General features: G+C 42.7%; 1 protein-coding gene across 1 annotated transcript in view; it reads right to left on the bottom strand.

Annotated features, from left to right (window-relative positions):
- pkd2l1 (polycystic kidney disease 2-like 1) overlaps positions 1-12,990 on the bottom strand; it is an 82,662-nt gene that overhangs the window by 57,865 nt on the left and 11,807 nt on the right. Inside the window, exon 3 of the mRNA XM_072557973.1 lies at positions 5,205-5,332. Coding sequence (XP_072414074.1) covers positions 5,205-5,332 — 128 coding nt within the window. The remainder of the gene's footprint in view (positions 1-5,204; positions 5,333-12,990) is intronic.

Below are 12,990 nucleotides of genomic sequence, written 5' to 3'. Positions count from 1 at the left end.
TGTCCACAGCCTGCCCACCCTCTAGAAGGAGAGGTCATAGTTTTACGCTGAAGGGGTGGCAGCTTTCAAACAGAGCTGAGAAGGAATCACTTCTCTCAATCTGTGGAATTCACTGCCCCAGAATGTGCTAGGACACTGAATAACTTTAAGGAAGAGATGGACAGATTGTTAATTAGTAATGAGTGGAAGAGTTATGGAGAGTGGGGAGGAAAGTGGAGTTGAGACTGCAATGAGATCAGTCAGCCATGATCGTACCCAATGGCAGAGCAGCCTCGGGAGGCTGAATGGCCTACTCATGCTGCTAGTTCTTATGGTCAAAGCACAAGTGTGATGGAATACAATACTCCCCACCTGCCTGGATGGGTCTAGCTCCAATAACTCTCAAGAAACTTGACACCATTCAGCACAAAGCAGCCCGCTTGATTGGCACCACATCCACCACCTTTTCTTCAAAACTCACGCTCAGTGGCAGCAGTGTGTACTATTTACAAAGGGAACTGCAGAAAATCACCAAGGCTCCTTAGTCATCATCTTCCCAATCCACAACCACTTCCATCTAGAAGGACAAGGGCAGCAGGTACATGGAAACTCCATCCCCTGCAGGTTCCCCTCCTAGCTAACCACCCTGACTTGGAAATATATTGCCGTTCCATCAGAATTCCCTGTCAGGGGGCATTTTGGGGTCAACCCACATCACACAGGATGCAGCAGTTCAAGAAGGCAGCATCCCTATTCATCCCTCATCTACAACCTCTCCTGTTTGCAAGTTGCAGATGGTAGCAGGCTGTTGCTATGTCCAATGGTAGAGCATCATCAGCTGATTTGACAGAGGCACCAGCAGTTTAGACTTAGCCTGTGGGTCAGGTGAGGGGGTTAGATTATAAAGGACATTAAAAATAGGTGAGATCCTGGGCAGGAAAGTGGGCAGCTGCCAGGACACTGAGCAACGCTGTCAGTTTTTCAGGGTGCAAGAGGACTCATCTGAGGCTTGAATTGAGAGGCACAGAACAGAACTCTGATAGATGTGGACTGTGAAGAGTTTGACAAATCAGCCAGAAAACTTGTCATCAATGTGTTAGAGCACATTTATAAATACAGGACCAACTTGCTGCAGGAATTTGCTCAGAACTTGGAGTCTATCACCTTAACACTGAAATGCTCATGTTACAAAGATGCTGTGGAAGCAACATTGCTGGAATAGTTTAATCTTTCATAAGATTGTGGTATGACCATACCATGGCTTTAAGATATGTACTTTGTCCATTTTTTAAATGAAAAGATGCAGAGACAGAGGTGCCAAGTGGTTTGTTCCAAGTCAACAAAGTAAGGCCTCGGGTGTTTTTATTTAAAGTAGGAACAATAGAAGCACCCTGAATGGGTGGAGTCAAGTTCGCATAGAACCAGGATTTTACTTTAATTTTCAGTAGCTGTTGGAGTTTGGAAGCTGCTCTCCCTGCTACAGCAAAACACTTGAGTTCTCTCTCTCTTTATCAGAATTTTCTCTTGATGTCGGTCATGGAAATTAAATTGACTCAACTCAACTGTTAGCAAGAGCAAAGAAAAGAGCTTTATTCAGATTCTGCAGAATTGACCCAATACATTTGGCCAGATGCCTCATGTAAGGGGCACTTGAGCATAATTCAGATACACTTCTCATACCATTCTTATCACACTCTCAAGGGCAGAGACTGGCAAAAGTTAAGTTGTTATTTTCTCATCTCCTGGTCATAGACATAACTGTTCTTATGCTTTCCTCAGCTTTGGCTGAATTCGACTGTCGCAAGGTCAAGTTGAATGTTTACAGAATTCAAACAAAGCCGAGCTGTCTCCTGGCTGCAGCACTCAGCAAAGTATTGTTTGCAAAGCTCAGCACAGCGTTAAATTTAGAAAGGCATTCTCTTTCAGATTTCACAGTAAATGTTAAATTCGTTAATTTTCCATTACAATGTCCTTTCCTCCTGGACTGGAGAAATGTTGCATGTGAGAAAATCTATTTTCCTGAAATTTCCCTCTGCTGAGGGTATCTTCATGGGATGTTACTATCTTGGAACAGCTAATCAGCGGTAGTTAGGATATATCATTCTGTTAAGTATTTCAATAGAGTTATAGTTAAGCTAATTTTTCTATTCTTATTTAGTCTGTATTTTACCTATAGTGTAAGAATAAATTGAGTTTTGCTTTAAGTGTGGTGGTCTGACCAATCGACTTGCATCTGGAACACAACACTTTGCACTTGCCTTTAAAAATAAAAAAAAAGTTGGGTCTAGCCTATCTTCTTAATGAATTTTGGAGGTGTTTAGCCTAGTCTATAACACTGGAAAATTGATTTATTTTCAATTCACAAAAAGGTATATTTAAAAGAGATCATTAAGAGTTCACAGTGGACACTAGAGTTTTGGTTTATAAGAGAGCTTCCTGTAAATCACATGGCTGGTAATAACTGGTTGCTCTGGTCTAGGCTCCATCCTTTGCTGGGTACTTTTTTGTTTGAACAGTAACTGTCTTGGAGTGATTTAATTGAAGGAAAACCTGCTAAGGACAAGCTGCTCAGCTGATCACTCTCATTTCTGAAAACATTCTTTTTAGATTAGATACCCTACAGTATGGAAACAGGCCCTTCGGCCCAACCAGTCGTTGAATTCAGAATGAACCAATTTGTTCCTTTAAAACTGGTTGAAGAAACACTGCAAGATTACATTTCCTGAGCATGTCTGAAAGACTCAGGGACAACTGTGCATGATTAGTCACAACACCAGCTAGAACATCACAGGAACGGATTCCGTAAAGTTCTATTCTTTATCCTTTTGCATTCCAAAACAACCTATTGGCCAAAGCAATTTTGTTTTCATACAGTCACTTTCTGCAGAGGATTCCATTTTTTCAATCATTTCTTGAAGTGTGTGTGTGAGAGGGAGAGAGAGACTAAGCATGTGTGTGTTTGTGTGTGTGTGTGTGTGTGTGTGTGTGTGTGTGTATGTGTGTGTGTAAGAGTGAGAGTGTGCGTACGTGCATGTGAGAGTGCGTTTGTGTGGGTCTGTGTGTTTGTGTGTGTGTATATATGGTATGTGAGACTGAGCATGCGTGTGTGTGAGAGTGAGAGTGTGAGTGTGCAAGCACAGATGTGAGGCTGAGCATGTGTGTGTGTGAGAGTGAGAGTGTGAGTGTGCAAGCACAGATGTGAGGCTGAGCATGTGTGTGTGTGAGAGTGACAGTATGTGTGTGTGAGAGTATTGGTGCATCGGTTTGAGAGTGGGTGTGCGTGCATGTATTTATAGAAGAGTGAATGTGTGTGAGAGAGTGTATGCACGCGAGAATGTCTGGGGATGTGTGAGAGTGAGAAAGTGTGTGTGCATGTGTGTGAGAGACAGTGACTGTGAGAATTTATGTGTGTGAGAGTGTGTGCATGTGTGTGGGAGCGTGTGCATGTGTGTGGGAGCGTGTGCATGTGTGTGGGAGCGTGTGCATGTGTGTGAGAGCGTGTGCATGTGTGTGAGAGCGTGTGCATGTGTGTGAGAGTGTGTCTGTGTATGCATGTGCTTTCCTCCTGGCATGTGGGCCAGAGTGTATGGCTGTGTGAGACTGTGTGTCTGAGAGTGTCTTTGTGTGACAGTAGAAGAGTGTGTTTATGAGAGAGACTGTGTGTGAGAAACTGTGTGTGAGAGTGTATGTGGGTTTATGAGAGTAGGAGTGTCTGTCTGGGAGAGAGTGTGCAGGTCTGTGTGAGAGAAACTGTGTACGAGTGTGTGTGAGAGAGTAGGAGTGTAAGTGTATGTGCAAGACTATATATGTGTCAGAGTATGTGTGCATGTGAGAGACTGTGTGTGAGACACTGTGAGAGTGAGTGTGAGACACTGTGAGAGTGTGTGTAAAACACTGTGAGAGTGTGTGTAAAACACTGTGAGACTGTGTGTGAGACACTGTGATTGAGAATGACTGTGTAGGAGTGTTTGTGAGACTGAGTGGGAGAGTTTGTGGGTGTATGTCTGTGAGACTGAGTGGGAGAGTGTGTTTGTGAGAGTGTGTGAGACAGAGTGTGTGTGTTTGTATGTGTGTGAGTGGAAATGTGTGTGAGAGAGTGTGCACGAATGTATGTGTAAAAGAGAGAGTATGTGTACTAGTGTGTGAGAGTGAGTTTCTGTGTATCTCTGTGCGTGGGTGCATGAGAGTGGGAGTGTGTGTATGAGTCAGTGCATGCATGTGTTTATGTGTGAGTGTGTGTGTGTGAGAGAGGAAGTTTGTGACAGTGTTTGTGTTTGTGCATGAGTGTGTATGTGTTTGTGTGGGTGTGTGAAAATGGGACTGTGTCTGTGTACACATTTGAGAGGGAGTGTGGGGTGTGAGAGAGAGAGTGTGGATGGAAGTGTATGTGTGGTTTATGTGTGTGTATACATGTATCTTTGTGTGCACATGTAGTTGTGAGAGTGACAGTGCATGCTTGTGAGAGTGTGGTTGTGTCAGACTGGAAGTATGTGTGTGTGAGAGCGTGTGAATGTGTGTGTGTAGGTGAGTGAGAGTGGGAGTATGTCTGTGTGCATGTTGAGAGGGTGTGTGTGGGTAGTAAGTGAGAGAGTGTGTATGTGTATGTGTGTGTGTGTGCGTGTACATGTGTGAGTGTGTGAGACAGAGTGTATGTGTTTATAAGTATGTCGAACTTATGTGGTAAGCTGTGAAGTGGTGGAACAGGTGTGAGAAAACCCTCACTCCTCCAGCCTCAGATGTGACTCTGGTCAACTCCATCCTGACATCTGTGAAGCTAACCTGATGTAGCATTTTATTACAATGACTCTGCTCCTATTGTAGCAACTGACCATTGTCTAACTGCTGCAACAGAAACTCTGAAGGTGATAGCAACTGTTGAAATACATCTTCATTGAATATTATAAAGTATTGGCAGCATCTCAATTTTATAAAGAAACCAACAATTAGCAGCTCCTCAGGTTTGTTAAGTACATTCAGGGGATATACAGATCTCATTGGTTCATTACAAAGAACTTAGTCAGTTTATTCACACTTTGTTACAATATTAAGTTCAACTGCTCATTCAGACATTCATTCCTCAGTACATTACCACTGAAAGCATGGGGCTCCTCAAACTTTTGCAAACTCATCAAATGTCTATTATGAATACTATGCTGCACTCGCTGTGATTAATAAAGATGACACAATACATGAGGCATTTTAGAAATTCATTGAATTGTACTCACGCTCCAGAAATCAGCCATGCTGTGTATGGTTTGAAAGGTAACCCCTGAATCTACTGCAGTCGACAGGAAGAGGTTTGACATGACCTTAGTGTAGTAGTAGGCATTTGAACTGGTCATTCCATAGGTCACTGGAAAAGGAAAGGTCATAGTTTACCAGTATCACATGTGACCAATCGTAATAGAACTGTAAAAACTCTGTATTTCAGATAGTAAAGATGATAAGATAAGAAATAACCTGCTCCACTATTCCATAAGATCATGGCTGATCATTTTGTGGAGTCAGCTCCACTCACCCACCCGCTCACCATAATCCTTAATTCCCTTACTGTTCAAATGTCTATCTATCATTACCTTGAAAACATCTAACTTTGTAGCTTCAACTGCTTCCCTGGGCAAGGAATTCCACAGATTCACAACCTTTGGGTGAAGAAGTTCCTCCTCAACTCAGTCCTAAATCTGCTGCCCCTTATTTTGAGGATATGCCCCCTACTTCTAGTTTCACCTACCAGTGAAAACCACCTCCCTTGTCTATTCCCTTCATTATTTTATATGTTTCTATAAGATCCCCTTTCATTCTTCTAAATTCCAATGATTACAGTCCTAGTCCACTCAATCTCTCCTTGAAAGCCAACCTTCTCAACTCTGCAATCAACCTATTGAATCTCCTTTGCATCCTTTCTCAAGTAAGGAGAACAAAACTGTACACAGTATTCCAGGGGTGGCCTCACCAGCACCCTAAATGGCTGGAGCATGACCTCCCTATTTTTAAACTCCATCTCTCTAGCAATGAAGGACAATATTCCGTTAGCCTTCTGAATTACCTGTGTCTGCAAATCAGCTTTTTGTGATTCATGCACAAGGACAGCCAGGTCTCTCTGCACAGCAGCATGCTGCAATGTTTCACCATTTAAAGAATAGTCCATTTTGTTGTTATTCCTACCAAAATGGATGACCTCACATTTACCAACATTGTACTCCATCTTCCAGACATGTGCTCACTCACCCAACCTGTCTATATTCCTTTGTAGACTTACAATGGCATCTGCTCACTTTGCTCTACCACTCACTCTGGTCATGATACGGAGGTGCTGCTGTTGGACTGGGGTGGACAAAGTTAAAAAGCACACAACACCAGGTTATAGTCCAACAGGAAAGGATGTTCCCCAATGACAGGGGCAAAAAAAAACTGGGAGTCACAAATGAGCATAAGGATACGTGGCCATTTAGCAATGAGATGAGGAGAAATTTTGAACTCCAATATGAATTCTGAAGAAGAGTTATACTGGGCTCAAAACGTTAACTCAAGTTTCTCATAAGTCTTCATAGATATTACCAGACTTGCTGAGTTTCTCCAGCATTTTCTGTTTTTATTTCAGATCTCTGGCTTATACAGTATTTTGTTTTTGGTTTGGCTGATACCATACGCCAAATGTGAATTAAGTCCCTCTACAGAACAATGAAAAATTATGTATTTAAAAGGAAACCCATGGTCTACCAATCTGAAAGAGGCTTAAAATGCAATATCAAGCAAATTGAACTATTATAATTGTGCAGAGAATTGTGAAAAGCTGTGAAAACTCTTTGTGGAGAAGGACTCGTGTCAAGAAAGTTGGAAAACTGGCAGTATAACACAACTAATGGGTGTGAAAATTGAAGGCAGAAGAGTTTATTAAAATGGAACTGCAGGATGTGAACCTTAAAATTTAGATTGCATTTACATCAACACATACACGTTTTACACTTCATTGTATAATGATGAAATGAATGCTTTAAATGAGGGTTAATTCTTATTACACCTTTCAAAGGTGTAGAGAGATATTGGGCAGGCAGTATCCAATGTAATTCTGTAGTTTTGGATGGACAATGTGGGTGATCTTTGAGTGAATGAAACCCTGTTTTCTGTCAGTTTGAAGATTAGATTAGATAGATAACTTACAGTGTGGAAACAGGCCCTTCGGCCCAACAAGTCCACACCAACCCTCCGAAGAGCAACCCACCCAGACCATTGCTCTACATTTACCCCTTCACCTAACACTATGGGCAATTTGTAATGGCACATTTTTGGACTGTGGGAGGAAACCAGAGCACCCGGAGGAAACCCATGCAGATGCGGGGAGAATGTACAAACTCCCCCTCTGGCATTGTGAGGCAGCAGTGCTAACCACTGTGCCACCGTGCCTCCCATGAAAGATGATAGTCCCAAAATAAAAAAAAAGAGTTAATTCATTCAGTACTTTGTCCTGGTGACTTGCTTCCCATTTATGATTTTAAGGACAGTGCTAGGATTTTTTTTAAATCCCTGAAAATGAGACTGATGATCCCATTAATTGCTGATGAATGTTTGAAGCCAGGGTTGAGAGAAGCATGGGTTTAACAGGGAACCCTTTAGGGTGGGATAAAGAATCTGAAAGCAACAAACAAAATAAAATTAAAACTTAAGGCAGTCTTACAGTCATCAATTAAATCATAAAGACAGAGATATCACCAAACGTCAGACTGCATTTCTTCATTCATCTGGTTGGAAATGTCAGCCTTAAAAATACTGCTAGCTGCTTCAGTTAGGAAGGTTTCTTTATCAGACACCTTCTGTTCTGACGTGTCAGATAGTCATCTCATTTGTTTTACTTCGGACCTTCTAAATTGCTTCAGTAACACCAAGTACACAATCCCCAAATATTTGTTACTGCATTAGATGCATGAATCATAGGTTAATTCCCTTTTATTAGAATACAAAGGTTTAGCAGTAAATGTTAAATTATTACACGTGTCTGTCAGAGATAGCAAATTAATGGTTTTGTGGAGACATGATACAAAAGTGCTATTTAGTGTGTTTTACTATCAAATATAATGCATCACCGTCAACATTAATTTTGCCCATAAGTAAAGGATGTTTCAAAACATGAACACAAAGTGTGTACACATATCACCTCCTTGCAGACAGACATTAATTCAATAGTAGATTACAATAGACATTATTGTTTGAAAAAAAGCACACACACAGTTCTGCTGTTTTGATGCTTGGGTAATATAGAAAATCATCACCCTGCTGTGTATAAAGTCAAAATTGTAATCTGAAGCCATGATTAATTATAATGAATGAATCATGTTTAGCATATAGAAAAATTTAAAAGCAATGAACAGATGGTGTTTGTTCAGCTTCCGCTTGTACACACGACAAACAATAAAACAATGTGTCTCATTGACAACAGCAGAATAACCAGCAGGACATTCAACTTTCCTGAAGTTATACACTGCAACCTGCCCATATGGCTCAGGCGATCATTGTGTTTAGGGTGAAATTCCTTTGTTTATTTTCTCCTCTTTCTTAAGAGTGCAACCTACTGTCAGGTCTCACCCACAGACACGAGTAAACTCCATCGGGATAAGCAAGAGTAATTTTCTGAATTATGCACTCGCTTCACAAAGCTAAGACCGGGTTTCTACTCAATACCTTGGCCTGTCTCCTTAATTCCTTCTCTCTTGCAAGGAAGGAACGGGATTCTCTTGGATCTTGGACATTACGAGATCATCCTTTCAGCAGCCTTTGCTGCAACATGCCACCCATGCCCAGTTTACTCAGATGAAGCCAAGCTTCCCTGCATCTCCCCCACCTTGCCTACAGTTGAACCCCTGCCTTTATTGAGTTTTTCTCCAATTTTCCAAGCTCACCTTCATACTTCATTCCTGCAAAAATACACTTCTTCCTCCTCAATGCTTGCTGGCTGAATTTCACAGTTTTCTCAGCTCATGTGCTGCCTCCTCCCCAAAACTGACTTTACCCTGACTTCAGAAACCAGTCAGCATTCCTCCTGCTCTCCAACTCAAACCCCATTCCCTTTTCAAAATCCCAAACTGTGTTGTTGCTTGCCAAATCCACATGCATGTTTCCTGACGCACATCTGATACAAGCACAAAGCCCAGTGAAGTTCCCACTCACCCCCATTGAAAGAGCTGCCCCTATCCATCTCCAATCCTGGTCACCTGACCATCTCCCTTCCCCGGCAGACTTGCCCAACAAAGCCATCCCACTTATCGAGATATCCAGCCTTCTCCGCTGTTCAGGGGCCGAATGCAGTCCCAGTAACCTCAATCATGTCCCCCTCCCCATCCAAACCAATCTGATCTCTTGTTATACCTCAATTTCTCCATCCCAGATGTTTCAAAAGGGATAGGGAGGGAGGTAAAAGAGGTGAGGGAATGGCATTGCTGATCAGGGATAGTATTACAGCTGCAGAAAGGGAGGTTGTTGAGGAGGGTCTGTCTACAGAGTCAGTATGGGTGGAAGTCAGAAACAGGAAAGGAACAGTCAATTTATTGGGAGTTTTCTACAGATCACCCTAATAGCAACAGAGGCACGGAGGAGCAGATTGGGAGGCAGATTTAGGAATGATGCTGAAGTAACAAAGTTGTTGTCATGGGTGACTTTAATTTTCCTAATATTGATTGGAACTTTTTTAGTTCAAATAGATTGGATGCGGCAGTTTTTGTCAGGTGTGTCCAGGAAGGCTTCCTGACTTAATATGTAGCTAGGCCGACTAGAGGGGAGTCGAAAGTGTGGTGCTGGAAAAGCACATCTGGTCTGGTTGTCCTGTTCAAATCCAAATCATGTTGGTCTGAATGTAGTTTGGAATCCATGCAGGATCAGACGGTTTCATAGGCAGGCCCGGAGGAAGGAGATGCAGCTGTGGTAGCGAGTCTGCTTCTGGACGTGGTTGAAGAGCTTCAGGGCAGAGGAGATGACCTGGGGGTGGGGTGGGGGGGGGTGGGTGCAGTGAGACACGGACTCACCAAGGTCCTTGTAGAAAGAGGAGGAGAACTTCTCCAAGATAGGCATCCTTGGAAGAGGCTTTAAGTAAAGTTAAATCAACAAGGAAAGAGTGAGGACTGCAGATGCAGGAGATCAGAGTCAAGAGTGTGGTGCTGGAAAAGAACAGCAGGTCAGGCAGCTTATAGAGAGAGGAGGAGAACCTATTCAAGGTAGGCATCCTTGGATTCACTTTCTACTAGAGGGGAGGCCATATTGAATTTGGTGCTTGGCAACAAACCAAGCCAGGTGTCAGATCTCTCGGCGGGAGTGCATTTCGGTAATAATGATCACAATTCTCTGACCATTACCATTCTTATGGAGAGGGATAGGAGCAGACGGTATGAGAAAGTATTTGATTGGGAAAGAGGGAAACTATAATGCTATTTGGCAGGAATTCAGGCACCTAAATTGGGAACAGATGTTCTCAGGGAGATGCACAACAGAAATATGGAGGTTGTTTAGGAAGCACTTGCTGATTGTGCTGGACAGGTTTGTCCCACTGAGGCAAGGAAGGGGTGGTAGGTTGAAAGAACCTTGGGTGACAAGAGATGTGGAACATCTAGTCTAGAGGAAGAAGGAAGCTTACTTAAGGTTGTGGAGGCAAGGATCAGACAGGATTCTAGAGGGTTACAAGGTAGCCAGGAAGGAACTGAAGAGCTTGAGGGGGGCATGAGAAAGCTTTAGCAGGTAGATTTAAAGAAAACCCTAAGGCATTCTACACTTTTGTAAGGAAGAACAGAATGGCCAGAGTGAGGGTAGGGCCGATCAAGGATAGTGGAGGGAACTTGTGCCTGGAGTCAGAGGAGGTATGAGAGGTCCTTAATGAATACTTTGCTTCAGTATTCACTACTGAGAGGGATCTTGACATTTCTGAGGACAGCATGAAACAGGCTGATATGCTCAAAACAGGTTGATGTTCAGAAGGAGGATGTGCTGGAAATTTTGTAAAATGTAAGGATAGATAAGTTCCCTGGGCCAGACGAGATATACCTGAGGTTGCTACAGGAAGCGAGGAAAGAGATTGCTGCGCCTTTGGCGATGATCTTTGCATCCTCACTGTCACTGGAGTCATGCCAGATGATTGGAGGGTGGCAAATGTTATTCCCTTGTTCAAGAAAGGGAATAGGGATAACACTGGGAATTACAGATCAGTCAGTCTTACGTTTGTGGTGGGCAAATTATTGGAGAGGATTCTGAGAGACAGCATTTATGATTATTTGGAAAAGCACAGCTTGATTAGAGATAGTCAGCATGGCTTTGTGAGGGGCAGGTCATGTCTCACAAGCCTTATTGAATTCTTTGAGGGTGTGACAAAACACATTGATAAAGGTAGATCAGTGGATGTGGTGTATATGGATTTTAGCAAGGCATTTGATAAGGTTCCCCACAGTATGCTCATTTAGAAAGTAAGGTGACATGGGATACAGGGAAATTTGGCTATCTGGGTACAAAATTAGCTGGACCATAGAAGACAGAGGGTGGTAGTAGATGGAAAGTATTCAACCTGAGAGGTGGCTTGATGGAGGTGTACATGATGATGAGATGTGTAGAGTGGATACCAGAGACGTTTTCCCATGGTGGAAATGTCTATCACAAAGGGGTGTAATTTTAAGGTGATTGGATGAAGGTTTAGGGGAGATGTCAGAGGTAGGTTCTTTACTCAGAGAGTGATGGGTGTGTGGAATGCACTAACAGCTGTGGTAGTAGAGTCAGATACATTAGGGACAATTAAGTGACTCTTGGATAGGCACATGGAAGGTAGTGCAATGAAGGGTATGTAGGTTAGTCAAATCTTAGAGTAGGATAAAAGGCCAGCACAACACTGAAGGCTGAAGGGCCTGTATTATGCTGTACTGTTCGATGTTCTAACATCCTAGTAAATCTCTTCTATATCCCTTCCAGTACTATCACATACTTCCTGCAGTGAAGTGACCAGAACTGCACTCAGTACTCCGGTTGTGGCCTGACCACTGCTTTATACAACTCTAACATTACCTCCTTGCTCTTGTATTTTGTACTTCTCTCTTTTCCTTTAACCTAGAACTTTCAGCGAGCTTTCAGTCATCATCCTATCATCACCTGTTAATGCATGTTCATAGTTCCTTGAAAGTAGAGTCGCAGGTAGAGAGGATAGTGAAGAAGGTGCTTGGTATGCTTGCCTTTATTAGTGAATGCATTGACTATAGCAGTTGGGAGGTTATGTTGCAGCAGTACAGAACATTGGTTGGGCCACTTTTGGGAATACTGTGTCCAATTCTGATCTCCATGCTCTCGAAAAGATGTTGTCAAACTTGAAAGGGTTCAGAAAAGATTTACACGGATGTTGCCAGGGTTGGAGGGTTTGAGCTACATGGAGAGGCAGATTAGCATGGGGATATTTTCCCTGGAGCGTCAGAGGCTGAGGGGGTCACCTTATAGAGGTTTATAATATCATTACAGGTATAGATAAGGTAAATAACCAAGGTTTTTTCCCCAGGGTAGCGGAGACCAAAGCTAGAGGGCATAGGTTTTAGGTGAGAGGGGAAAGATTTAAAAGGGACATAAGGGGCAAAGGGTGGTACGTGTATGGAATGAGCTATCAGAGGAAGTGGTGGAGGCTGGTACAATTACAACTTTTAAAAGGCATCTGGATGGACATATGAATAGGAAGGGTTTACAGCAATATGGATGAATTGCTGACAAAGGAGACTAGATTAATTTAAGGCATCTGGTCGGCATGGACAAGTTGAACTGAAGGGTCTGTTTCTGTACTGTACAACTCTATGACTCTATGAAGCACTTTCCTGCATTAAAGGCACTACAGAAGTGCAAGGTGTCATACGTGACACTGAAGAAACTTGGGCTGATGGTGTCTGAAAATAAGTGCTTTAAGATTTCTCAGTGACAGGGAAAGAGAAACGGTGATAAGAATCTGTAGTGCAGCCTGCAGACAATGTAATACAGTATCTGCAATATATCGATGGTGGAACGTGCTGATAT

The sequence above is a fragment of the Chiloscyllium punctatum genome, chromosome 38 (assembly GCF_047496795.1).
Source record: "Chiloscyllium punctatum isolate Juve2018m chromosome 38, sChiPun1.3, whole genome shotgun sequence".
Lineage (NCBI taxonomy): Eukaryota > Metazoa > Chordata > Chondrichthyes > Orectolobiformes > Hemiscylliidae > Chiloscyllium > Chiloscyllium punctatum.
Note: the sequence above shows the minus strand (reverse complement) of the source record. Positions and strands in the feature narration are given on the sequence as shown.